This window comes from Arvicola amphibius, chromosome 3 (assembly GCF_903992535.2).
Source record: "Arvicola amphibius chromosome 3, mArvAmp1.2, whole genome shotgun sequence".
Lineage (NCBI taxonomy): Eukaryota > Metazoa > Chordata > Mammalia > Rodentia > Cricetidae > Arvicola > Arvicola amphibius.
The window spans coordinates 174,336,437-174,364,435 of NC_052049.1; the positions used below are offsets into that span (position 1 = coordinate 174,336,437).

Genomic DNA, 27,999 nt, shown 5'->3' on the forward strand with positions numbered 1-27,999 from the left:
TCTGCACGGTTGGCGGGCCTCTTATCCCTGCTGATCCAGCGCTCCTCCCCGCCCTGAAGTTTGTCCAATCAGAGCGAAGTAATCGGCTACGGTTTGTTGTCATGACTTCCGGTTCAGCACCGGAAGTCGTGCGGTGGAGCGAAATTTGAAGGAAGTGGGGCCGCGGTAGTGCGGCCACCAAGCTGAATCTGTTGCAGTTTCACGGGCTGTCCTGGTCACTTGAGTCGAGCCATTATGCCTATCCGCGCTCTGTGCACTATCTGCTCCGACTTCTTCGATCATTCCCGCGACGTGGCTGCCATCCACTGTGGCCACACTTTCCACATGCAGTGGTGAGTAACAGCGGTCTAGGGTCCCCGCCGCCTGTCCTAGATGCTATGGGGTATCGGGCCTAGAGGCAGGCCAGCCTCCGAACTCAGACAGGTGGTGACATTAGTGAAGCCTCACGGAAGCTTTCCGGTCTGGGCCGAAGTGAACCAGGTGGAAGCGATAGCTGCCCGGGGTACGGTGAAAAGAGTTAGGTGCCTCTTTATTAACTTGTGCAAAGAAGTGTCACTTTAAAACTATTAGTTTGAGGGGAGATAAGATGAGCTTTTCCTCATTAGCGAGCCTTTTTATTTCTTTGAGGCTCAACAAACAGCCAGGTAGACGTCTGTCAACTCTTAAGGGTCTGTGTGATTTGCTTGAGGGCTTGGATTGTTTCTATCCAGAAGCATCTCATTGGCCAGATACCCTAGTGTATTCAGCACTCCGGCAAACCCGGCTTAACTTGGAAAGGCAAGGAAGTGCCTTCCTGTTAAGGGGCCCTGATGCTCCGCTATCTTGTGAGTGGGGAAAGGGTCCCTTTGCAACTGTGAACAGGCTGGTTCAAAGTTCCCAACGAAAGAGAAAATAAGGAAAAGTGTGGTTCTTTGGGATGGTGGGAAAGGACAGTATCCTGAACACTGCTGTATATCCCTTCCAAAGCTTTAAGACCATGTTATAGTCAGAGTGTCGCATATCCCAGGAAAGGGAGGGGAGGAGAGGGTGAGGAGGCAGGAAGATCAGGAGGTCAAGGGTAGTCTCAATTACACAGTGAGGTAGAGCCTGGACTTTCTGAGACCTTGTGTCAAAAGACAAAATCAAAAACACATAATCCAGTATTGCGTGGTCTGAGCCCCATGCTCAGGGAGTCATTGTATACTTAGAAGTCAGTCAGTCCTACCACTAAAAGTATTTTCCATTACTTGCTCTCCCTGATCTTTAACCTGGAACTCTCCTGTGTATTTGCCATTGAGGTTTGTCTTTTGAAAGCATATTTGACTTTGAAAATCTGATTTAATGATCTTTGCATTTAACTTGACCTTTTAGTTCACTTAATGACACAATTACTCCAGGCGGTGGTGGCGCACGCCTGTAATCATAGCAGTCGGGAGGCAGAGGCAGGCGGATCTCTGAGTTCGAGGCCAGCCTGGTCTACAAGAGCTAGTTCCAGGACAGCCAGAGATGTTACACAGAGTAACCCTGTCATGAAAAACAAAACAAAAAGACACAATTACTAATATTTAGATTAAATTTATCATATTCAGTATTTTTTATTTTGTTCTACCTGTTTTTGATTTTTTTGTAGTTTTGATTTTGTTTGTCTTTGGGTTTTTTTGTTTATTTGTTTTGGTTTTTCAAGACAGGTTTCTCTGTGTATCCCTGGCTGTCCTGGAACTTTTGTAGACCACGGTAGCTTCAAACTCATGGCTCTACCTGCCTCTGCCTCACAAGTGCTGGGATTAAAGGCATGCACCATCATATCCAACTGTTTATTTATTCTAATTTTTATTTTAAATTACATGTTCAGGGGGCTGGAGAGATGGCTCAGTGGTTAAGAGCATTGCCTGCTCTTCCAAAGGTCCTGAGTTCAATTCCCGGCAACCACATGGTGGCTCACAACCATCTGTAATGGGGTCTGGGGCCCTCTTCTGGCGTGCAGGCATACATGCAGAATATTGTATACATAATAAATAAATAAATAAATATAAAAAAACAAAAAATAAATTACATGTTCATGTGCCTGTCTGTGTAGCTGTGTGCACACCAAGTGCAGGTGCCCTTAGAGTGCAGAGGCATCTGATCCCAGTGAGACTGGAACTACACAGTTGTAAATTACCTATGTGGGTGTTGGAAACTGAACTCAGGACAGCTGAAAGAGCAGTACCAATGTGGACTCTCAGCCATTGAGCCATCTCTCCAGCCTTTTTAAAACAAACAAGTCTTGCTGTGTGTAGCTTAGGCTAACCTGAATTTCCAGTTCTGTTTCTTCTGTGTCCTAGAGCTCAGATTGTAGGTGGGTGCCCACTCCATTCATGCCTTGTGCATGGAAGGCAAGTGTTCTACCACCAGTCTGTATCCCAAGGCCTTGTATCTGGTTTTTGTTTGTTTCGGTTTTTTTATATACATATACATTTATTTATTTACTTATTATATATACAATATTCTGTCTGCGTGTATGCCTGCAGGCCAGAAGAGGGCACCAGACCGGTTGCTGGGAATTGAACTCAGGACCTTTGGAAGAGCAGCCATCTTTCCAGCCCTGTTTGTTTCGTTTTTGAAACAGGGTCTTGCTGTGTAGCATTGGCTTGGCTGGTACTTGGTATCCAGCCCAGGCTAGCCTGGGATTCATGGCAGTCCTTCTGCCTCAGCCTCCTGAGTGCTGGAATTGCAAGCGAGTACCACTACTTGTGGCCTCCACTGATGTATGTCGTCTAATGTATCCTTGGCTGGCCTTGAACTTACTGTGTAGCCATGGATGACCCTGAATTCCTCACCCAAGTGTTGGAATTATACGTGTGTACCATCCATGTTTGGTGCTAGGGATTGACTTCAGGGCTTTGTGCATGCTGGGCAAGTACTCTATTCACTGAGCATTATTCCAAGCCCTCCCTGCCCCATGTGTTTTGAATAAATCTTTCCTTTTTTTGAGACAGGGTCACACTGTGTAGCTCTGGCTGTCCTTAAACTCAAAAGATATGCCTGCCTTTGCCTTCCGATTAATGGGGTTTTTGTTTTGTTTTTTTTTCATCTACTGATAAGTTTAAATGATGAAACAGAGAGTTATTATATGTCCTTTGCACAAATTCTCCAGTATTCACATTTTTACAAAATGTTTGTGCAATTCTCCAAGCTAAGAAGTTAACACCGGTGCAATACTCTGATACTACAGAGTTTGAGTTTTACTGGTGTTTTTCCTTCATTAATGCTCTTCAGTTTATTCCAGGAGTCAGGCTAAATTACCACGCTGTAAGCAGTTGATATATCTTTTTAGTCAACTCTGGTCTGTGACAGCTTTGGTGTTTTTGTAGATTTTGTTATTTTATTTGTTTTTAATGGTCTTGACACTTTTGAAGAGTCCAGGTTGGTTATTTTGTAGACTGTCTCTTAATTTGAGTTTATAATGTCTTTTCTCTTTAATTAATTAATTAATTTTTATTTTATGAGCAATGGTGTTTTTGCCCACGTGTATATCCTTGTGAGGGTATCAGGTCCCTTGAAACTGAGGTTGCAGACAGTTGTAAGCTGCCGTGTGGATGTTGGAAATTGAACTCTGGTCCTCTGGAAGAACAGTCAGTGCTCTTAACCACTAAGCTGTCCTTCCAGCCCCCTTGTCACGTTTTCTTATAATTGAACTTGGGTTTAGGGGAGACTACCACAGTGTGAAGTGCCCTTCTCCTGGCAACTTGTTGAGGGTGTGCAATTACATCAATATGCCTCATTAAGTAAGAGTCTTTGGTTAAGTTAGTGTTGTCCAAGTTTTCCACTGCAAAGTTACTATTTTTCTTCCAGTATTCTAGAGCAAGTTACTAGGTCCAGTTCACAATCAGCTAGGAAGGAAAAGTTCATTCAGTTGTTTGCAATGTGGACTCATGGGTAGTTATCTTAACTTTTAATTATGACCTTATGTCATTTATTTTAATGCTCAGAATAGCTCCTGTCTCCTGCCTCTGCCACTTTCTAACTTAATTGCTTTCTGTAGCTATAATTTGAACTAAGGGCCTTGCTCATGCTAAATAAGTACCACTGAGCTACGTCTCCATTCCCCCACCTACCTACTGTCTTTCTGTGTGTGTATTGCTGGAGGCCATGGGAGTATACAGCAGGTGACAACTAGTATTCAACAGCCTATCTACCAGATGAGTGACTCTGATGGGAGCCCCACTTGGTAAGGCTGGGGGTTCTCTGTAATTTTTCTCACGTGCTACTAAAAACTGCTCTGGGTATTTTCCCACTGCTGTGTGTTTGTCTTGTGAAAATATTACATCTACTGGGCACACATATAACTGTGGATGGTCAGGAAGATGATTTCTGCTTAACTGTATAATTCTGATGAATAGAAATTATTCATAAGGATATTTTTCATTACTTAGACTGACATAAGAAAGTAATAGTATTCTCAGTCACAAAGACAGCTAAGTTTAGACTTAATTCAAAGCAAACTGGTTGCCCCTGGAGATGAATATCTAGTTGCCCTTAGAGACAAATATATTTCCCAGGTGTTTACTGCTGATTTGAGGTCAGGCATGAAGCAACTTTAATAGACATAAGTGGCTCAGCAATGGACTTTCTGCACGTACTCCCAACCTCAAGGTTCAGCCAACCAACTATTTAATTTACTGTTTAAGTCCTGAATTTCAATGTCACTTTTTGTCTGGGAACTCTGACCACTCAGAGCTACATGGACGGCCAAGCGTTATTCACTAAAAGAGAAACTGTGTGATCTGTATGGCTCTGTTTCTTATTGTTTATTCAAGAAGTGCTTGCTGTGTGACCCCAAGAATGCAGTTCACATCTGTCCAGAGGTTTGGGCTGTGAGAAGAAGCAGGAGCGACCTGTGATGGAGAGAGAAGTGTTGTAGCTGTGTGGAGAGATGTAGCTGTGTGGAGACAGAGATTTTCAGAAAGGGGTTTTTAAGATGAAGTAGAAGAGAAAGTTACCATTAGAAAGTGTGTGTTTCCTTATTTACTTCTCAGATAGAAGAGTCTAGCCCTTGCTGCGTTTCTGGATTTTTTTTTTTTTCCTCCAGAGCAGGCTCTCCAAAAGGCCACTGGTAGTGTGTGTGTGTGTGTGTGTGTGTGTGTGTGTGTGTATTGCTGAGAGTTGCTTGAGAACTAATAGGTGTTCTACCACTGAGATACATCCTTAACTTTTTTTTTTCTTTTTTCTTTTTTTGGTTTTTCGAGACAGGGTTTCTCTGCAGCTTTTTTAGAGCCTGTCCTGGAACTAGCTCTTGTAGACCAGGCTGGCCTCGAACTCACAGAGATCCGCCTGCCTCTGCCTCCCAAGTGCTGGGATTAAAGGCGTGCGCCACCACCGCCCGGCTATCCTTAACTTTTTGTTGTTGTTGTTATTCTATTTTATTTTAAGTATGTGGGTGTTTTTCCTGCAGGTATGTCTGTGCACCATGAACATATATGGTATCTGTAGATTCAGAAGAAGGTATCGGATATCCTGGAACTGGAGTTACAGACGGTTGTGAACCTCCATGTGGGTGCTGGGAATCAAGCCTAGGTCCTCTGGAAGAGCAGCCAGTGCTTCACGTTCCAGTTCCAAGTCCTTGGTTTTTTAAATACTACTATTATATTATGTAACAAGCCTGGCTTCAAGTTTAAACTCTTCCTTTCTTAGACTCTTGGGGGCTAGGTTATAAGCATATACTCCAATGCCTGGTTCTTCTTCTATTCTCCTCCTTCTTCTTCTTCTTCTTCTTCTTCTTCTTCTTCTTCTTCTTCTTCTTCTTCTTCTTCTTCTTCTCCTTCTCCTTCTCCTCCTCCTCCTCCTCCTTCTTCTATCGTATATTTTATAAAATTAACTATTTTAACTTAAAAAAAATTTTTAACTTTTTTTTTTGAGGCAATATCTCACTATGTAGACCAGGCTGACCTTGAACACAAAGATCCACCTGAGTGCAAAAATTAAAGTTGTGTACCACCATACCTGACACTATTGTAACCATTTTTAGGTGCTGATTTGGTGACATTAAGTACATTTACAGTGTTGCATAACCTTCAGCATCTATCACATGATAACTCTCCATGTCCTTTCGTAGGTCCTGAACCCCCTCTTCTGCACCTTCTGCCCCTGAGGTGCCTACTCTAGAGATCCCATATAGGAGGAGTCTTAATTCTTTGTCCTTTTGAGTCTGATGTACTTCACTTTGCATAATGATTCTAACATCCATCCATCTTATAGAATGCACCAGAATTTTCCTTTTGTTGTGGTTAATATTAATTGTGTGTATAGAAATGCCATATTTGTTTACATTCATTTGCTGACAGACAGGCACTTCCAGGTTGTGCCTGCTGTGAGCAGTGCTCCTATGAACTGCGGTACAAGGACCTGTCTGGGTCTCTGTTTCAGTTCTTTAGAACATATACCTGGAGCCGAGAGACTGGGCATATGGAGATTCTATATTTAGGGTTTTTAGGACCTGGCATACTATCTTCCACAACTGTCTGCTTCTCTTCTCTCTTTCTGTCTTTGTCTCTGTCTCTCTCTCTCTCCATCTCTCTATTTCTCATATGTCTCTGTTGCACAAGCTGATTTCAAACACCATTTTATTATTTTTAGTGCTAGACATTGAACACATAGCCTGCTATATACTAACCCCATGCTCTACCTCTGAGCTAAATCTCTCTCTCTCTCTCTCTCTCTCTCTCTCTCTCTCTCTCTCTCTCTCACACACACACACACACACACACACACACACACACACAATGTAGCCAACCTCTGCTACATAGTGAAAACTTGTCTAAAGTGTGTGTGTGTGATTCAAACCCAGGGCCTTGCACAAGTACTATCTCAGATAGCTATATTCGTAATCCTTCCCTTTTAATGATAGATATCCTCATAAGTACTGCATACATCACATTGATTTTTGGTTTATTTTTTTGTTTTTGTTTTTCAGTTGTGGCAAAATATGTCCATCATAAAAATTACCACCTTAATGATTTTAGGGCTGGTTCAGTGGTAAAGTGCTTGCCTTGCTTACACGAGGCCAGAGGTTCCATTTCAGGTCACACACAGGCACACTTAAACAAACACACACAAAATCAACAAAAGAAACCTCAAGCTGGAATAGTGACTAGCTCTCATCCCAGCACTAAGGAGGCTGAGACAGGAAAACCAGCCTGGGCTACAGCAGAAGAATTCTAAGATTTCGTAACTCAGTGATGTTAAGTATTCACATCTTGTACAGCTGTCGCCATGGTTTTAAAATGGTTTTGTCTTCCCAGATTGACACGCGCACTGCTTCAGTGGTAATCCCCGTGTCTATGCCCCGAGGCCTGGTGATTGTCATTCTCCTTTCTGTCTCAATGAGCTTGATTTCTCCAAGTACAGTTTGTCTTTTGTGATAGGTTTATTTCAGCTAACTTAGTGTCTTAGAGGTTCATTCATACCAATTAGAGCGTGCTTCAGAATTCTTTCTGCCAGGCTTAGATGTGCCTATCTCAGGACTAGGAGGTGCGGCACAGCAGACCTCAAGCCAGAATGTGGGAGCGATTGGGTTCAATCCTTAACACTGGGACAAAAAACCAGAAATCCTTATCTCAAGATTCTTAGTTTAGTGACTTCTGCAAAATTCTTGTTGCTGTCTAAGATTACATGTTCACAGTAGGGGTCAGGTTAGTCTTTTTTGGAGGCAGGTGGCATTATTCCGCCTACCATTGTCTTTCTGGAGCTTTCCTACATACGTGTGCCAGATTTTCTCAGAGTACCTTCTATGTCTTTTATCTATAATTTTTCATTTTTTAAGTTCTGTTGTCTTGTTTGCCATCCTCAAACCCAGGGTTTCCTACCTGGTAGACAAATGCCCTATCACTGAACTGTATCTCTGCCCTTAGCTTTTTAACTTGATTGGTTGGTTTTGTTGGTGGGTCTCTTGTAGCTGAGGCTGGCCTTAAGCTTACTATATAGGTGAGAATGACTTTGAACTTCTGATCTTCCTACCTTTGCTTCCCAAATACTGGTTTGTTTGTTTGCTTTTGGTTTGAGACAAGATCTCACCATTGGTAGGCCCTTCCTTGCCTTTCAAGCATCTAAGATATGGTGTGGGCCACCATACCTGGCCTCTTTTTTTGTTTTTATTTGTTTGAGGTAGCGTCTCATTACATAGCCTTAGTTGCCTCAGAGTTCAATTTGTTAGACCCGGCTGGCTTCAAACTCAGAAGTCTGCCTGCCTCTCCCTCCCAGGTACTAGGATTGAAGGTGTTCATCCCTGCACCTGGCTACTTATTTTTGAGATAGCGTGGAACTCACCATGTACCCCAGACTGGCCTTAAATTCATGGCAATCCTGTAGTCTCAGTCCCCCAGAATGGGATTACAGGCATGAACATGTCTAGGTTGCTTTATTTTATTAAAGTACTGCAGAAGTAACTAGAGAAAAGTACACATGCTAAAAGTCCTTAGCTTGTAGGGTCGTCACAACTCCAGCACATCTGTGCAGCCGGAATTCAGGTATAGAAGCACGGTGTATAAGTGGGAGGGCAGCTCAGTCCTGCATGAATAAGGATCTAGGTTAGCTCTCCAGCTCTGCAGAACAGAGGATATTATCTGCATTAGAAATCTCACGTGTTCTTCTGATTATCCTTTTAGCACCCACACACTCCTGACGGTACCACTTTGCCTGTTTTTTCTTTTATACAGATGAGATCATGCAGAATATGCTTTTGTGCATGTGTCTAACTTCTCTTCATTATATTTTAATGATTCATTGATAATATGCTTCTTTTGAACTATTCCACTTTTTCTTGTTAGCCTTAATTTTGTGTTGTACGTGGCCTTTGAATATATTTGTAGTTTTTAAAATGTATTTATAGGAAAGAATTGGCCGTAGGAAATGGTACTACTTTTCAAAGAGGAGTTTGTTTGTCTCCCATTCCTGGGGTGAAGAAGTCTGCCCCAGTCTCTCTCTTTCTCTTTCTCTCTCTTTCTTTCTCTCTGTATAATTCTCCTACCTAGTGCTAGGATTACAGGTAGGTACCACCACACCTGCAGGAGACTGTTTTAGTTAATATTTAAGACCTGAGTTTTGTTGGATCATACTGGTAAATTACGTAAATCTGGGCTGTGTAGCCCTTAGAGTTCTAACTTAAAGTAACAGAAGTTTCTAAGTTCCGCCTCCTGAGAGACTCTGAGTTTTGTCTGTCACCTACACTCTGCAGCCCAGATTGCAAAGAATAGCCTTTGGCCAAGCCTCCAAACCCCAAACCACAGCCATCTGATCACTGTGCAGTCCTTACGGAAAGTCCTCCCATTGCAGTCAGGCAGGTGTTGGGGCAAAGAGGCGCTAACAGCAGTGGTCATGTGACCTGTATCCCCAGCCACGTGAGGATTACTTGTCTTTTATTGTTTTCATTGTAGTCTAATCCAGTGGTTTGAGACAGCACCAAGTCGGACCTGCCCACAGTGTAGAATCCAGGTAAGGATGATGGAGTGTGGGTCTCAGCTAAAGACCTTCTTGCCAGGAAACAGGGATGGGGAAAACATCTCTGAAATAGAAATATTCTGACCTTTTTGCCCCCCTTGGTTTGAGGCCAGTTGGTCCTCACAGATGCCCGTGAGTCACTCTGGAGGCTTGCTTCTCAGTTGTGCTTCTCTTGTGTGCATTTGGCCTCCTTCAGTGTTTAACAAATGTTCCCATGCATAAAGTTGAAGAATCTTTTAAGCACTCATAAGTGTTGTCTGCAGCGACATATCTTCAGCCACCAGCAGACCAGCAGTCCTGACTCTGGGTACGTGTAGAAATGAAGAGGTCGTCTCACTCAAAAGGATATGTGCTGAAGTTAGGCCTGAGAGCAGACCTGGCACACGTGGCCGGCAGCCAAAGCCACGTTTAATCTTTCCTCCTCACCTTTGACCTCACTCCACCGTTGTTCTCTGTCTTGTTCTCCCATCCAGGTTGGCAAAAAGGCTATTATCAACAAACTTTTCTTTGACCTTGCCCAGGAAGAGGATAGTGTCTTGGATGCAGAATTCTTAAAGGTACCCAGGATTTCTCTTGTTCTACTAGATTCCAAACCTTCTAAGAGTTCACTTTTCACTTCCACTTGAGAAGGGGCCTAGAGTGTCAGATGGAGCTGGGCCTATGGAACAAAGCCTTGGCAGAGCTGTCAGTGTGAGGGCAGGTGGCTTTGAGACAGTCATCAGAGGTGTGTACTGGAAGAGGAGAGGGGCCCACGACTGAGAACTCCCCTTGGACGTTCAGGGCAATTTGGACTGAAGGATTGCACGCCTCTCTGAAGGCCCTCGCCTTATGAAGGACTTAGAGGACTTCGAGCCTTCCTGCCCAGCATGCTTTTGTGCTGAACAGTTAGTGACGCGTTAAGAATTCTTTCGTTCTCACTAGTCAGGAAGGATGTGTAAATCCACCACTCCTTAACCTGCCCGTGCCTCAGAGTTGCCTGGAGAGCATGGTGTAAAGCAGATGCCTGGGCCTTTTCAAGCCCAGCCATAGAGGGCAGAGCCCCTGAAATCAAGATTTCTAGCCTGACTCTGGGGAGGGTAACCGGGTTGCCTTCTATTTTCTCCCATTTCCCCTCCAAATCTAAGATTTCCGTGTTTTGTGTGAGGGAGCTAGATTGGCAGGATGTCGTGAGGAAAATTGGGTTGGGGTTTCCAAGTGCTTGCTGAATGCTAAGGGTTAATTTGCTGGGAATCTGTCAGATTACAACTCATTTGACCTTAGCCCCTGGGCAATGTGATGTCCTTGGAACCTCCTTGCTTCCAAATGGTCGAGCTTTTGTGTTTGGAGCCAGCCTGTTCATCGTCATGGTAACTGCTCCCAGTTTTAAGAGGTGTCCTCCCTGTGATGAAGACAACAAAGGCAGCTTGAGTCTTTTCAGCTTTCAAAGCCAAGTTTGTGAGACAGGGAGGCAGCATCTTGAATAGTTTGGAGCCAGGACTTGGAAGGCATCCTGCTGAGGTGTGGAAGGACCTTGGAGAGATGGGGAGCTGTGCAGCAGCCGCTGTTTGTTCGCACGCAGATCTACCATTTCCCTTCCCAGTTGTGTGGTCTATGCCGCCCAATGCAGCTCCTACCCCCAGAGCCCTGAGCTGGTAGTCGGGGGCTTACCACTGGTCATGTGAAATCCTGGGTCTTCTGATAACCTTTCAAGGATAGTCTGGAGGAAAGTATGCCTGGAAGTGTGCTGTAAAAATCCTTGTTCTCCTAACTGTGGCTATAGGCATCTCTTGCTCCCAGAGGTATTGAGTTCTCCAGACCCCCAAATGGGAGCTGGATGTAATTCTACCCCAGCTTCTCAGAGTCAGCCTGGAGCTTAGAGGGAGGTACACAAAGCAGGCAGAGCCCAAGATGGAGAGAACTGGTGATGGTTCAGAGCGGGGTGGCCGTCTCTGTTCTGTGTCCCGCGTGAGTGCAGCAAGTGTTCTGGAGGCTGAGGGAGGCTACTGCTGGGCCAGGAGCCCTGGAAACCTCTGCTCTTGACCGGCCAGCCAGCAGCCAAGCTTCACTTCCTGTGGGATTCACTTTGTACATCTCACCTACCTTTCTAAAACGCTCAGAAAGGAGCTGGAGAGATGACTCAGGGTTTACAGGCACTGGCTGTTCTTACAAATGACAGGGTTTGGTTTCCAGCACCCACATGGGAATCTGACACTGTCTTCTGGCCCCAGGAGGCAATGTGAATACATGATGCCCTGACATAAATGCAGGCAAAACATTGATACACATAAAATAAAAATAATCTTTTTTAAAAGATTTATATAGGCCGGGCGGTGGTGGCGCACGCCTTTAATCCCAGCACTCGGGAGGCAGAGGCAGGCGGATCTCTGAGTTCGAGGCCAGCCTGGTCTACAAGAGCTAGCTCCAGGACAGGCTTTAGAAACTACAGGGAAACCCTGTCTCAAAAAACAACAACAAAAAAAAAAAACAACAAAAAAAAAAGATTTATATATCTTATGTAAATGAGTGCTGTGTCTGTCCATATGCTAAAAGAGGGCATCAGATCTCAGTAATATATGGTTGTGAGCCACCATGTGATTGCAGGGAATTGAACTCAGGTCTCTAGAAGAGCAGCCAGTGCTCTTAACCTCTAAGCCACCTCTTCAGCCCAAAAGTAAATAAATCTTTTTAAAAAATGTCCCATATGCCTTAAATCCCAGCATTTGGGAGGCAGAGGAATGTGGATTTCTGTGAGTTCAAGGCCAGCTTGGTATACATAATGAGTTCTAGGACAGCCTGAGCTACCTAGTGAGACTCTGTCTCAAAACAAACAAAGAAATCATAAACATAAAACAATGTGCATCTCTCTGTTGACTTGGGTCCTTTCCTGGACCAACAGTCTTCATTGATCCTGGGGCTCTGCACAGCCTTATGGGGGCCCATATGGAGGCTAGATGTAATGTGTTCCTGTCATTTATTGTGTGTATTGTCTTGCAGAATGAACTGGACAGTATTAGAGCCCAGCTTTCCCAGAAAGGTAAATTAACAAGCGACAAGAGGCCCTGGGAAGCCCCTGACTCGATTATTGGAGAGAAGACCTAAGGGGACAGCCAGGTGTTCTTCCTTCTTTGTCTTGCCAGCCCTTATAACCAGCCAAAGAGCAGAAGGCGGCTGAAGCTGTCTACCTGGGCCAAGGCAAACCTCTTTTCACTGTTTCAAACTTCTTGCCCAGGACCGGATTAGGCAGGGTCCCACCTGATGAGTTTGTATCTTCAGGGCTCAGATGCTGAGTTTAACAGGGATTTGCTTGAGTTCTGTAATGATGAATTAATTAGAGCTACAGGAGTGGGGAACGGTGAGATCTACCCAAATAGTTCATGCAGGAAAAGGAGAGCTTGTCTCTTAGGTGAAAGCCCTAGCCTAGTTTTCTTGGTGCATAGTGGAGAGAAAAGCAGGCCACCTAACTTTCAGGCCTCACCTTGTTCTTACCTGGCTCAGGGATAAGTTGCTTAAATTCAAGGGTCAAGGTTGTCATGCATGGATGGGCCTTTGCCTTGCTTTTCTCTGCCCTTGCTCCAGAGAGGGAGAAACGGGACAGCCAGGCCATTATCGACACTCTACGGGACACATTGGAAGAACGTAATGCCACTGTGGAGTCCCTGCAGAACGCCTTAGACAAAACAGAGATGCTGTGCTCCACTCTTAAAGTAAGTCCTCAGGGTCAGTGGGGAGGTATAGCCACAGTCCTGTGCTTGGAATACAACATTGATCTGCCTGCTCCTGCCTCCCCAAGTGCCGAGATTAAAGGTGTGCACCACCATGCCTAGCCTGGGCTCACAGCTCTAGTCAGATCTAATAGTTCTGTCTCAAAATATACCTTTGTTTAGACAGTGGTAAGGTGAAGGCAAATCTCTTCTTCCCAAGCCCCCTCCATACCGTACCTATCAAGTTCATAAGAAAAGGGGCTATGATAGCTGTATTTGTGGATTTTGTACCAGGTAACAAGGCCTTGCCAGCACTTCACAGAGGGCCTGCTCAACGGAGACCTGAGTAGGCTGGGCCGTGTTTCTAAAAGTGGCACCTACTCCACTGATGAGGCCAGTCTGAAGAATCTTCCAGTAGGACTCTAGTCCTTGGCGGGGCTGCTCTCTGGAGCCAGATCAAACAGCATCCTAGGGAGGAGCAAAGGCCTTTGAAGTCCGCTGTGCCGAGCTGACCGAGCAGATCAAAGCCGCAGAGCAAGCAGGCCTAGGCCCAGATGAATTTTGTATCAGCCTGGGTTCATGTGCCTCCTGCTCTCCAAGGGCCATGAGGCGATTGATCTGAACTCACGATTGATATTCTAGTCTTGTAGGCAGGAGCAGCCCTTGCTGGGTGCCATTCGAAAGGGATGGGAGCCATCCTCATGAGCAGACAAGGCCCGAGGATATTCATTTTCTGTTCCTGTATCACATGTCCTGCCCGGTGGGAGGGAACAAGCTAGCACCAGGTTGCAGAACATTCCCAGGCCAGAGATGGAGTGTCTCCTCTGAGGACAGTCCCTGACCTGGCTCTCCTATCCTATCCTGGCGCTTCTTGTCCTTGTGTCTAGATGAGAGATGAGTTTGTGCTCTTGGCTTCTTCAGCTATATTATAGCAAGTATGTACCATGAGATCCAGACCATAGAATCTTGATAGCCCATAGTAGGCCTGAGCCACGGAACTGTGCCTATAGCAAGGCACATCTCCAGAGGTGAAGATACAGTGCCCTGAAGTCTCTTAGCAACAAAAGCGTAGGCCAAGTGAGAGCTATAGTGAAAAGCCTGGGTTGGGTTCCCAGCACTTCACAGGCACACACACACACACACACACACACACACACACACACAGAGAGAGAGAGAGAGAGAGAGAGAGAGAGAGAGAGAGAGAGAGTGGATGAGGGGGTTCCCAGCACTTCTCAGACACACACACAGAGAACACAGAATAGGTCAGCATGAGGAGCCCTTACAGGTTTTATATCTTACGATTTGGAGATACATGTTTATCAACATCTTGAAAAGATAGCCAGGTCTGGATGCACTCTGCTCTAATCCCAGTGCTTGGGAAGTAGGGGCAGAAGGTCAGGGGTTCGTGCTCATCCTTGGCTACATAGTGAGTTCACGGGCAACCTGGGGTGTGTGAAACCCTGTCAAAAACCAAGACTAACCAAACAAAAGATGGTCTGCATAGCTCTCATTGACTGGGGTTCCAAGAAGCACCAAGAAGATGTATGGGTGTGCTTGCTCTTCAGAAACAGATGAAGTTCCTTGAGCAGCAACAGGATGAGACCAAGCAAGCTCGGGAGGAGGCCCGCCGACTCAAGAGCAAGATGAAAACCATGGAGCAGTGAGTTTGTAGCTGGTTTCTGTACTGTGCTTTCACACTGGGGGCCTCTGGGAAAGGGGTGTGTTCTCAGAACTGCAGCTGGAAATGGGGTTTGGTCACCGTTGACTCATGTCCAGGAGCCTGTGGACACAGGTTTCCTTTCTTATCCTCTATGGCCCCTTTCCTTCTATGGATACTCTTGTGCTGTGGCCAACAGTTGCCTGTGCCTGCCATGCTCCCCGCAGGGACCTCTCCACATGAAGGCCCTGCCCTTGAAGGCCTCTGTTAGCACTTCTTTTCCTCAGCAACATCCCTGGAGCTGAGCTCAGCTCTGCTGTGGAACCTTTCCTTGGGCACACCCACCTGCTAAAGCATCCTAGCAGCCCAGGCTGTTGCCATAGCAACGGCAGCAAAGGGAGGCAGACTAACCATCAGCCTCCAGATTTCAAATGCCGTGGGCCGGGAATGTTTTTCAGAATTGAGCTCCTACTCCAGAGCCAGCGGTCTGAGGTGGAGGAGATGATCCGAGACATGGGTGTGGGACAGTCAGCGGTGGAGCAGCTGGCTGTGTACTGCGTGTCCCTCAAGAAGTATGTAAGGCCAGGAACTAGCTATGATTCCCCAGATTTATATCTCTGCTGCCATCTTCTGTAAAGCAGACGGTGTGAAGGAGCAATTTCTAGAACCATATTGTCATAGGGTGAACTCCAGCTCTTAGGGTGCTTTGGAGGTCTCTCTGATTTCCACTTGTTTGCATGGAGATAGAGACTTACCTTAGAATTGCTAGGAGAACAGAGTGTGGATTCTAAGTGTTTCTGTTTTGTTTTGTTTTGTTTTGTTTGAGACAGAGTTTCTTTGTAGCTTTGGAGTCTGTCCTGGAACTAGCTCTTGTAGACCAGGCTGGCCCCGAACTCATAGAGATCCGCCTGCCTCTGCCTCCTGAGTGCTAGGATTAAAGGCGTGCGCCACCACTGCCTGGCTCAGAGTGTGGTTTCTAAGGAACTCATGAGGCTCCCAGCTGTGAGCCCCTCTCAGTATCTGAAGTCTGTTTCCCATCAGCACTGTTCCTGACCCCGTGTGGCTTTGATAAGAAACTGCCCATGTTCTTCATTATGGTGATGTGAAGTTGGGAGAAAGGAGTCATTTGACTGACAGACACAGAGAATCCAAATGCCTCCATTTGGGGTGTAGGGAGCCCCCTAGTGAGGCCGGAGCTCCTTGCATGTTCTCTCTAATCACAGTTTCTGCAGGATAAGAGAGGACAGTTTTTGTTTCCTGACCTCCGTAAAATCTATGCAGACCTGCCAGGGGCCCCCAGGAGAGAGGAGACTGAGGACTAAAGCTCTGAGCGAGGCCTTTGTTAGGTGGTGCTGTGGTGTCAGGGTGTGCTGTCCTGTCATCTTTCCTCGTGGCCACTTTGCAGAGAGTATGAGAATCTGAAAGAAGCACGGAGGGCCTCAGGAGAGCTGGCTGACAAGTTGAAGAAGGACCTGGCCTCCTCTAGGAGCAAGGTAACTGACTGGGGACAACAGGGAAAGGAGACAAGGCTCTTCGTTTGTCTTGTTCACCTGGGTCTCCTGAGCTAGGCCATCCAGCCCGACTCCAGTTGGCTAGTGGAGGTGGCCTATAAACATTAATTTTTAGTTTTTACTGTTCATTGTCTCTGCCTCTGTGGCTTGTGTCCTTGGGGGGCCAATTCATGGAGCTATGCCCCTACCACATACTTATGCTACCTCTCGCTCTTCTTGGTCCCCAGGCACATTTTTAGCTGGTTTGGAGAGCACGGTCCTCAAGTGTGACAGCTTCAGAGGCCTGTCTTTTACCCTATCCCAAATGTGAGGGTTCTTGGGCCAACTGCTTTTAACTTCTGTAGGCTCCCAGGTGGCCCACTGTGTATATACCTAGTTGAGCCTGTCCCCAAGGGTCTGGGGTTTCCCTCATGCCACGTAGTTTCTTTTAGAGTTCCCTGACCATACACTGGGTGGCAGAAGGTAGAGGACAGGTCATGTAGACCCACTGGCTTGTCATTTGTTGTAGCTGAAGACTGTCTACACTGAGCTGGATCAGGCCAAGTTAGAACTGAGGTCAACCCAGAAGGATTTACAGAATGCTGACAAGGAGATCGCGGTGAGACTCCTGGCCTCGTGAGAGGGGGAAACGGGATTGTTTATGTGCCTCCAAGAGTAGCTCTGGACTGTTTCTGTTCGGGAATCTGTATACCAGTCAGGGGGGTTGTTCTGGGCTCTTTTTATCCTCCTGGGTCAAGGAGGTGGGTCAGGATATGTGCCTAGTCCTCATCTGGCCTACAGCCTGTGACTCCTCAGCAGAGGGCCAACACAATAGCACTGTGGATCTTCCTTTATGATCTGGGGAGATCCTACCTCCAAGGTTCCTCATCCCCAGAGCAAGTTCTGAAGGCTGGTGTTGGGCACTCAGTCCTTGCTCTGTTCCCAGGACCCTTCCCACAGGTGTTGTCCTCAGTACCTCAGCCTTTCTCTCATGTTCTTCTCCATTTCCTCCAGAGCCTAAGAAAGAAGCTAACGATGCTACAGGGAACCTTGAACCTGCCTCCAGTGACCAGTGAGACTGTCAGCCGCCTGGTTTTGGAGAGGTTTGTTAGCCTTCTGGGGTGATACAAGGATCCTAAGCTAAGAGAGCCTTTATGCATGGCTTTGGTAGGATAGGTGGTATTTGTGAACTTTCTGGCCAGAAAGCCAGCCACCAGCTTTGAGAAAATTTGGTATCTGATAAGGAAAGGTCAGAGAAGGCCTTTGAGTAGTCTGAGGATGGGGCAGGAGCCTAGCAATCTTGGTATATCCTGGAGTTTCTTACCACATGCATCTATCTGCCCCCGTTCCTGAAACAAACCTGAAAGCACTCACTCTCAAATAACCTCCTCTTGACTGGTCCTTGGTGGCACACAATCTTTAATCCCAGCACTCAGGAGGCAGAGGCAAGTGAATCTGTGAGTTCCAGACCAGTCTAATCTGCAGAATGAGTTCCAGAACAGGCTCCAAAGCTACAGAGAAACCCTCTCTCAAAAAACCAAAATGAATGAATGAATGAATGAATGAATGAATGAATGAATGAATATAAAATTACCTCCTCTGGTTCAGGAATGTGTGCTTTAAGGTGGCCAGCAGAGGGAGCCAAAAGACCCAGGGATTGGTATCCCTACCAGGAACAAGTTAATCTGAGTTTTTCGAAGAACCAGGCTGGCTAGGAACATCCTCAAAGCTGTCTTCTTCCCACTAGAGGACCCCGGCAGGGGGCCAAATTAAAAATCACTGTTAAGGACCCAGAGTTTTTCAATATCTTTTGACAAATCAATATGTCCCTCTTCTTGCCTGTGAAATTCATACATTCACTGCCTTCCAGCACTACTCCACTTTGTTCCTGGGCACTGTGCCCCGACTCCACATCTCAGAGCCTGGATACTGGATCTTGGGACATTCATGGAACTGGTTTAGACTTAAGTGGTTTCTTAGAGTCCTGCAGTGTCACAGCCATAAGAGAACACTTCTTCCTGCTTCTGCCTGTGCCCCAGCTCTTTCCTCACTAAAGGCTCTGTTGTCCTGGCCAGCCTCCTCTACCAGATAGCAATTGAAGTGTGTGTGTGTGTGTGTGTGTGTGTGTGTGTGTGTGTGTGTGTGTGTTGGGGGAGTGTATGTGTATATGTGTATGTGCATGTGGAAGCCCTGGAGTCTTGGGGAGAGAGAGAGGTGGGGGGAAGGGGAGAAAGAGAGAACACGTGTGTGCTTGCCTCCGTGAGTGTGTGTGCGCGCGCATGTGCACATAAAGTCACAGGCCTACACTGAATGTTTTCTTCGACCACTTTGCAGTATGTATGTACATGTGGCCGTGCATGTCACACTGGATGTGGAGGTCAGAGCACAACTCTGGAGTCAGTTCTCTCCTTCCACCTTTCCATGGGTTGAGGGATCTAACTCAAGTGCCAGACTTGTGCAGCAAGCGCCCTTATCCTCTGAGCCTCCTCGTTAGCTATTATTGTCCTCAGCATCTCTCTGGAGCCAAACTTACCTGCCTGCTCCAGTTTAGGGTGAACTGAGAGCTGTGGGAATACGACAGATGTCTGCTCTGGTATGATCCACTATTGGGTTGATTTTGACAACCCAGTAGGCGCTGTTCCTGAACCTTCCTTCCACCCCATCCAGCCATTGGCCGTTCCTTCTCTGAGGTCCCATGTAACATGAGGGTCTTGTCAAGAGCTTAAACAGGTATTGTATGCACCCTTGGGGGAATGACAGTCTCAGAAACCATCCACTGTAGGAAAAACTTTAGAGCCCAAGCTACCTCAAGACTGGGGATACAAAATCATTCTTTAGAATACCGACAGTCTCCTGATGGTGCTCCCTCTAGCTTTTAGTCCGTGAACCTCAGGTCCTCCCACACAGGTGTCCTCTGTGCCTGTCATTTATAGTGAGAAAAACACAAGCACATGGGCCATCTCTAGTTCCTAGGGACTTTGCTTTTACTAATTTTCTTTACTACCCAGGTTTCTCTGTGCCCTATCCTCCTATAATAGGTGTACCTGCTGCATGCCAGCTCCCCATTCTCTCTTCTCTCTCTCTCTCTCTCTCTCTCTCTCTAATTAATTTTTGAGACAGGGTTTCTCTCTGTAGCTTCACAGCCTGTCCTAGAACTTGTTCTGCAGACCAGGCTGTCCTTGAACTCACAGAGATTCACCTGTCTCTGCCTCCCTAGTGCTGGGATTAAGGCGTGCGCCACCACTGCCTGGCTCCTCTCCATCCTCTTGAGCCTTGTTTTAGTAGGATAATTAGCTGGGGGGTTAGATGATTAGCCAAACCTGTGTGTCCAAAGCCAGGCTGGGCTGCCCATCAAGTTGTATCCAGGATGATCGAACTCCCCTTTTTCACCATATTTTTCTAGGTATGAAAACTTGGGTAATAATACTGTTGCATTTAGCACTAGCCCTTAGAACTTGGCTATAACTAGTTTATCCTGAATTCCAGGTTCTCTCTTCTTGGGCCCTAAGATCTCAAAAACAGCTCTTGGCTCCTTGGGAGCAGCCTTTCCGGTTTCTTTATGCTCTGATGGTGTAACTCTTAGAACTACAAGTGCCTCTGTCTCTCTCCCTTAAGAACTGACTTGTCGCTGGGAAGAATCTTCTTTTTTTTTTTTTTTTTTAAGATTTATTACGTGGGGCTGGAGAGATGGCTCAGAGGTTAAGAGCACTGACTGCTCTTCCAGAGGTCCTGAGTTCAATTCCCAGCAACCACATGGTGGCTCACAACCATCTGTAATGAGATCTGGTGCCCTCTTCTGGCATGCAAGCATACATGGAAGGAATGTTGTTGTATACATAATAAATAAATAAATCTTTAAAAGAAGATTTATTACGTATAGTGTTTTGCCTGCGTGTGTCCCTGCAGGCCAGAAGAGGGCACCAGATCTCATTACAGATGGTTGTGAGTCACCATGTGGGTGCTGAGAATTGAACTCAGGACTTCTAGGGAGAAGCAGTCAGTGCTCTTAACTGATGAGCCATCACTCCAGCTTGGGAAGAATTTTAAACTTTCCTAGTCTGTATGAAATGTACAGACACATTCATGAAACAACCATTTAAATCTGAAGGAGGAGAAATCCAGGCAGAGAAGGTGGAGAGTTCAGTCCCTGAGGCGTTGCTAAGGTGGGTTTGGAGGAGAGAGGCGGGTAGCAGGTGGGCCAAATCTCTGCCAGTCTTCACAAGTCAGCCTTGCAGGTGCAGATTTTATCCTAGGAACAGTAGAAACTGTTGGAAATGTTTCTGGAAGATAGCTCCGAGGGCCTGGTCCATATCTCTTATTTTCATCCCATCATCTGCTAATGATTTCTTGAACTGTGCCTCAGTTTTCAGCCCTGCCTAATGCGTTGTAGCCTCCACCTGGTGAAGTCTGGCTCCTTCGGCAGGCTCACATTCCCCTAGCCATGCTCTCTCTCAGGATTCTGTGGAAGACTCTGGTGTTATTAATGATGCCTGTTTCATTTGTCATGATGGGGTTACCCTTTGCTTCTGTCATCATGTTTTAAAGATTTACTTATTATTTATATAGGTGCTTTGCATGTGTGTCTGCACACCAGAAGAGGGCTTCAGATTGTGAACTGCCATGTGGATGCTGGGAATTGAACTCAGGACCTCTGGAAGAGCAGTCAGTGCTCTTAACCTCTGGGCCATCTCTCCAGCCCTTATTTTATTATTTTATATTTTTGAAACAGAGTCTCATATAGACCAGGCTGGTCTCCAATGCACTATGTAGCTGAGTATGACCTTGAACTCCTTATCTTCTTGGCACTATATCCCAAGTGCTAGGGATATAAGCTTGCACTACCACATCTGATTTATGTAGACTGGGATTGAGCTCAGGGCCTCATACATGGTAGGCTGGCACTATACCAACTGAATCATGTCCCCGGCCCTGCTTGTCATTTTAGGGCAGCCTCAGGAGGTAACCCTTGTCTTTAACCTTGCCAGACCTGGCCTTGTTAGGTCTGAGGAGAACCTAAAGGAAGGCAGGGGCAGCTCCAAGGGACCTTGCTCTTTCTTTCCCTCAGGAGTTTAGCAAGACTGCAGCACAGTCCTTAGCCCACCGGGGTGCTGATCAGAGGAAAGGAGGCCATAGAGGAGGTGTCCCTCATGGGCCCTAAGGGCTTCTAAATTCTGGGCTAGTAGGACCTTCATTTGCTGGACTGATAGGAGCTATGAGTTCAGGGAGGAGGTGTTGACAGCCTCTGTGCCACACAGTAACATATCTGCCTAGGGCTTTGGCCTTGGCTTAGACAGGAGGGCTTTGAATCTCTTGCCTCATTTCCTGAGTCCTCTGTCATGAAGCTGTGTAAGTTGGCCATAGGTGAGTGTCTCAGAGGTAATAGAATCACTCAGAGTGCCTCAAGCCAGGCCTTCACTATAGCAATGGAGTCCTAGGCTCTCCACAGAGACTAGGCTCTCCCTCCATGTGTCGGAGAGATACGAGTTACAGATGAAAGAAAGTGAACCCCTGTCAGAAAGGGAACCAGACTTCTATTTGCAAAGGAAGAAAATACCAGAAAAGGTTGGAGCAGTCTGAGAGAACAAGAAAATATGTCCTTATGAGCTTCATGTTGGAATGAGAGAGACAGTGTGAGCCTCCTGAGTCTTGGGTTTAGTGTGGTAGATAGTACATGAAAAGACCAGCTTGACTTGAGCCAAGGTTGAGCATGTACCGTGGATACCACTGGTAAGACCTGGGGGATGGTAGTGCCAGGCTGGGCCTGTCTCTCAAGTTTGCCTTTCCTTCCTTAGCCTAAACTTGCTGGAGTTGGTAAGCAATTACAGAATGGTGCGGATGAAAGGAGGAAGAAATTTGGGCCTCCCAGAATGCTTATCCAGCCAGATTTGTAGGTAGCTAGCTCCCTTTCCTCTGGTCTGCACACCTCGGCATGCACAGGGCTGATGTGTAGCAACCAAGGGAAGTCCCTGGGGAAAATGTCCTTTGGTCTGTCCCTGCCATTCCTCACAGTTCTCCTCAGACCTTGGAAGCTGGAAGGTACTGCCATGGTTATCTGGCAAGGCTAGAAAAATTTACTTGGCTGTAGTTTTCTAAAAGAGTGAGGACCACCCTCTCATTACAAAAGTAAAAAGGTGGAAAATTTGAAAACTATGGGCTTAATTGCAGAGGGAGTTGGACACATGGTGTGTTTCCTTCAAGTCTTTTGTCTGCAGGAGGTGTATGGAGGATGGGGTATCCCAAATCATGCAATTGTACATGCATATATATTGTTTTGTTTTATTTTTTGAGACAGGGACTCTGTGTAGTCCTGACTATCCTGGAATTCAGTATGTTGACCCGGCTGGCCTCAAACCCACAGAGATCCACATGCCTCTGCCTCCTAAGGACTGGGATTAGAGGTGTGTGCCATAATGCCTGGTTTGTACATGCATATATGTTTATATATTTTTTTCTCTTTTAGGCAGTCTCAATATATAGCTTAGGCTGGCTAGCCTCAAACTTATGCAGCTCAGGCAGGCTTTGAACTCATGATCTTCTTTACTGGGATCATAGGTGTGTAATATCACATTCAGCTTTTATATTGCTTTTTAAGTTGACCATATGGGTATTTTTCCATGTTACTAAAGTTACTCTTGAGAACACCGTCTAATGTCTTCGTCATTGTCGACTCCTGAAGTATCAGACCATTAGCATACTGTTTGTTGTGATAAGTGGCAACGTCCTCACATCTATAGTTAGTGGGGGCAGGGTTTCTCTGAGTAACAGCTCTGACTGTCCTGGAACTTGCTTTGTAGATCATGCTGGCCTTGAACTCACAGAGATCCACCTGCTTCTGCTTCTTGAATGCTGGGATTAAAGGCATGTGCCACCACCACCCAGCATCTAAATGGCTTCTTACACTGAATTCTGAGAAAGGAGTATGTCAATCAAAGGGAAAAGCCCTTTCTTTCATTTGGTTAAATTTTTTCATTATATGTAAGTGTGTGTGCATGTTTTGCATGGCATGCATGGAGAGGTCAGAAGGTAACTTGTGGGAGTCAGTTCTTCCACCATGTGGCTCCTGGGGATTCTGGGGATCAAACTCAGGTCATCAGGCTTGGCCCTTACCCACCAATGGTCACATGACTGCAAAGGCTGAAGCCAATTGGTTTATTCTGTAGAGGTCAGGCCTCTCTCTGAGGTGACACTGAGTCAGGGGTGGGCTTGGAGCTGAGCTGTCTCTCCTCTTCTGTTTCTTCTTTTTAATGTTTTGTTGTTGTTGTTTGTATGTGTGCGCACATACGTGCATGTGTGTGCATGGATATGTTTAGGTGTGTGTGTACCATAGCGTGCATGTGGTATCAGAAGACAACTGGAGGGATTCATTTTTCTTCTTCTACCTTGTGGGTTTTGAGGGTTGAACTCAGGGCTTCAGGCTTGGAAACAATAGTCTTTACCAGCTGAGCCATCTCACTGGGCCAAGTTGAGTTGTCTTTGATACTTGAGGAGTTGTGATCTCTCTGAGTTGTCACTGCAGTTCCAAGTAACAAGATCATCTCCACCTTCAGCCCAGCCCCTATGGAGATGCTGAACCCGAAGCTCCACCGGCCATCCTTCGGTGATGAGATTGATTTCAATACTACCTTCGATGTAGATACCCCTCCAAGCCAGACCTCCAGCTCCCAGCACCGCCCCAAGAAACCCTGCCTGGAGAGGGCACGGTGAGTGTTGGTCCCCATCTGTAGGTTCTGCCCTAAGAGCCCTGAGTAGTCAGTGAGGCTGCTCAGTAGAATGCAGCTTTGGTTTGAGCTACCTCTTCCTCCTCCTCCTTGGCCCCAGCGCTCACTGTGTACAGTCCTTCTGCTTGTTTCGTTCATTCTAGTCATCCTTAAGACGATGTTGGCCTGGGACTTAGAATTCTCGAGTCCCAGCAGGGCACGTCTGGACTGGTGGTGGGGCAGGTTATCCCAATACTTTGAATGCTTGCCCACTGGAGTCCTGAGCATGGGACTCTGAATTTTTCCTAGTGTTCATGCTTTTTGTTTGTTTTTGAGACAGGGTTTCTCAGTGTAGCTTTGGCTGTCGTGGAACTTGCTCTGTGGACCAGACTGGCTGTAAACTCACAGAGATCCTCCTGCCTCTGCCTCTCGAGTGCTGGGATTAAAGGCTTGTGTTACCACCGCCTGGCTGAGGTTCATGCTTAATACAAGACCATGTCAAACCATAGATCCCCATGACCCTACCATTCAGGGAATTATCCCATGTTGGCAGACAGAAGGAGCTGTAAAGAGACAGGTGGAACTTGCTGTGGATGAGCAGGGGAACTAGGAGGGGCGAGCCATCTCCTTGGCCAGGCATGCCTGTGTGAAGATGACTGCTTCACATACATGGGTCTGTGCTACTCCACTAAGGGAATTCTTTTTACATTTTTTTAAAATTATACTTAACTATTTTGTGTATGTGTGGGGGATGCATATGGAGATCAGAGGACAATTTGTGGGAGTTTGTTTCTCTCCTTGCACTATGAGGAAACTAAAAACCAAAGTCGGGTTGACAGGTGGTGGCAAGCAGTTTTATCTGCTGAGCCATCTCTCCAGTCCTAAGGAAATCTAATACAAAACTTTGAATATAAGAAAAAGAAATTTTTACGTTTAGGCAATACCGAGAAAGAGAATGAGAGGGCAAGCCAGCTGGGCTTACCACTCGTGTAGCAGAGGACCAGACATGATATCGACGAGAAGCCTGAGCCGTGCAGACTGCATCAAGGGCTTTCCTGTCTCAGCTCCTTACTCTGGCTTCTTAGTATGGCTTCCTCCTCGGCTGTCAAAAATGAAGTACAGGTTGGGGATATAGCTCAGTGGTCATGCCTGCCTCCCGTGTGAAAGGCCCAGGATTCAACCCCAGTTTTGCAAAGAAGGAAAGAGGGAGGAATCAAGAGAAAAGAAACAATGATTGCAGACACATAGGAGTGAGGGAACATAGAACACCCCTAACTTGGCTTAGCCTCACCAGAGCCAGACTTGTAACCGTGGGGAATCTTCTTATGGCCATCATGCGGGCTGCCTACAGGTTAGGGAAACAAGCAGAGGAAGCCAGAGTCAGCAGGTGCTCCTCCTACTTTGCTTATGGCTTGAGAAGCCACCAGGCTAACCTTAGGACACCATCCTTTCTCAGCTGGAAAAATACCAGGAGGAAGTATTTAGCTGGTAAGGTCCCAGAAATTGAATGGAAATGGTATCTGGCTCTGGCACTAAGAATAGAAAGCCACAACCTGGCTCGTGTTCTCTTCTGCCTCTTCCTGCGAAGGTTCTATAGAGGCTCTGGGAGCGCTCTGCAGGCTGCCTTGCCAAGTTGCACTGGGAGGCCGACTACTGTGGGTTTTCTGGAGTTGGTGCTCCAACCCCCAACAGATAGGATGAGGCCTGAGCTCATTTGATAGCTTCTGCCTTTGAAGGTGTGAATGTGCGCCTTTAATTCCAGCACTTGGGAAACAGAGGCAAGCATATCTCTGTGAGTTTGAAGCCAGCCTGGTCTATAGAGTGAGCTCCAGGACAGGCCTCAAAGCTACAGAGAAGTCCTGTCTTCAAATAAATAAATAAATAAACAAACAAATAAATAAATAAGGTACAAATGAGAATGCACATCCTTCTGTGCATGGTAAGTTGGTTGGGCTCCTAGTACTGGGTAGAGACTAGAACATGGTAAGAGCCCAAGAACTTGGAGATGGTTGAAATGAAACCATAGACAGGGGCATGGTCTTTTCAGCTCTTCACAGATTGACACTTGGGTTAGAAACCACTGAGGTACCTTGCCCAAAGCATTCATGACAGGAGCCATGCCACACAGTGGCTCCTCTAAAGGCCTTGGGCAAGTCTGGCCCTCTTCTTGCTTACTTGTCTCTTGCCTTCCTCTCATTCTTGTAGCTCCCCCGTGCAGGATGTCCTCAAGAAGATACCTAAAGTCTCCAGGCAGGTAAGGCCCGGGCTTCCTTGAAAACGTACCTGCAATCCCATCCAGCCCTTGCCAGACTGCCATGAAAACCTTACTTCTGAACTGGGCATGGTAGTTCATGCCTGTAATCCAGCATTCAGGAATCACCTTGAGTTTGAGGCCTGCCTGGACTGTACAGTGAGTTCTGAGGCATCCTGGGCTGTAGTGGGACCATCTCAAACAATATAAAACAAATAAAGAAAAGAAAAAGAGAAAGAGAAACTCTATTTCTGAGGGTCCAAACTATGTTCAGGTCCCCTAGCTCAGGACTAATACTCATCAGAGCCATCCTTGTAATCCTGATTTGTTATTCTCTGCCTCCTGTCTGAGGCATCAGATATCCTGATCTGTTATTTTGTTTATTTGGGTTTTTTGTTTGTTTGTTTTTTGATTTTGGGTTTGGGTTTTTTGAGATAGGATTTCTCTGTATAGCTCTGGCTGTCCTGGAACTCACTCTGTTGGCCAGGCTGGCCTTGAACTCAGAGATCTGCCTGCCTCTGCCTCCTGAGTGCTGGGATTAAAGGTGTGCACCACCACCACCTGGCCAATTATCCTAATAACTAGATCTCTGTCACTATCACTACCCCATGTCCTTTGCTGCTGTCTAGCTCAACAAGTCTGACTCTGGCATTACCCAACAGGAGCCCCAGCTCTCACTGGGTGGCCAGCGCTGTGTAGGAGAGCCAGACGAGGAACTGGCTGGTGCCTTCCCTCTCTTCATCCGGAATGCTGTCCTGGGTCAGAAACAGCCCAACAGGACCACAGCAGCTTCCCGTTGCAGCACAGATGTGGTGAGTGTCGCAGGTGCCTGGTCCCATGTGTGGAGCAAGGCAGTCAGCTCCCTCGCCCATTTTGCTGATCACTTATGTCTTCCTTTTGCCCTAGGTAAGAATAGGCTTCGATGGACTTGGAGGACGAACAAAATTCATCCAGCCTGTATCCTTTTTCTATGGCCATGACCTGAACTGAGCTAAGGGACATACACTGTGCCCTGATCTGTATCCCCAGGGTCCCCACTGCCAGTGCCTGCAGCCTAAGATAGCAGAGCTGCGCCTTGTTCAGTGTATCTGTTTTTCCTGCCCTGCATTCCAGTCCCCTCTCCAAGCTTCTTCCTTGACATTGGTTCCAGACAGACACAGCCATTATCCGACCAATGCCGGTTAAGCCCAAGGCCAGGAGTAAACAGAAAGTGAGAATAAAGACTGGGAATTCTTCCTCCCAGCCCAAGCTGGATACCTTTCTGTGGCAGTGAGCAGTGACCAGAGTCATGTCTCCAATTAGTGGGCCAAGACCTTTGCCAACCCAGGAGTGTTTGGGGAGATGGCTCCTCCTCCTGGACAGTGCAAGAGAGAGCGCAGAATCTGCACTTCCTGTGTTCGCTTTGCCCTGCACCGCACTGGATTTTACCTCTGGGAGTTACAGTTCCAGTCAGCAGGGTCTGCTTCCTTTTGCAGGTTTTTGTGTATGGCTACAACCAGATATGGCTGGACTCCTGTTTTTATAGACCAGGGTAAAATTTGGCTCTGTGTGGATGAAAGTGCCAGAGGATTCCTGAGCAGGCTAGCCTGAACTTCTGTCTGCCTCCAGCTCGCTGCGTGAATTAGGGGATGTTAGGGAAATAATGGGGGAAGATTTCCATGGGAAATAAAAAGGCATCTTTTCTTCCTGGCTCTGGGTGTATAAATCTGTACCAAAACTTCAGAAAATCAGTGTGAGTTTCTAAAGCGGGAGTGCCACTGAGACTCAGATC

General features: G+C 46.6%; 1 protein-coding gene across 1 annotated transcript; it reads left to right on the plus strand.

Moving 5' to 3' along the window:
* The first annotated feature begins 217 nt into the window (after positions 1 to 217).
* On the plus strand, positions 218 to 27,822 carry LOC119810309 (TRAF interacting protein). The gene is made up of 15 exons (XM_038323721.1): positions 218 to 332; positions 9,390 to 9,447; positions 9,927 to 10,010; positions 12,427 to 12,466; positions 13,009 to 13,136; positions 14,699 to 14,793; positions 15,249 to 15,362; positions 16,196 to 16,283; positions 16,810 to 16,899; positions 17,295 to 17,383; positions 23,828 to 23,980; positions 26,183 to 26,231; positions 26,891 to 27,040; positions 27,135 to 27,185; positions 27,379 to 27,822. Exons 1-15 carry the CDS (start codon positions 235 to 237, stop codon positions 27,499 to 27,501), a joined length of 1,410 nt encoding a protein of 469 aa, XP_038179649.1. The 5' UTR covers positions 218 to 234; the 3' UTR covers positions 27,502 to 27,822.
* The last annotated feature ends 177 nt before the right edge of the window (positions 27,823 to 27,999 follow it).

Excerpts from the sequence above, each read along its gene's own strand:
- LOC119810309 (XM_038323721.1), top strand. The coding sequence starts at position 235 with ATGCCTATCCGCGCTCTGTGCACTATCTGCTCCGACTTCTTCGATCAT. Across the intron at positions 15,363-16,195 it reads TACTGCGTGTCCCTCAAGAA|AGAGTATGAGAATCTGAAAG; the intron begins GTATGTAAGGCC and ends GCCACTTTGCAG. Across the intron at positions 27,041-27,134 it reads CCCGTTGCAGCACAGATGTG|GTAAGAATAGGCTTCGATGG; the intron begins GTGAGTGTCGCA and ends CTTTTGCCCTAG.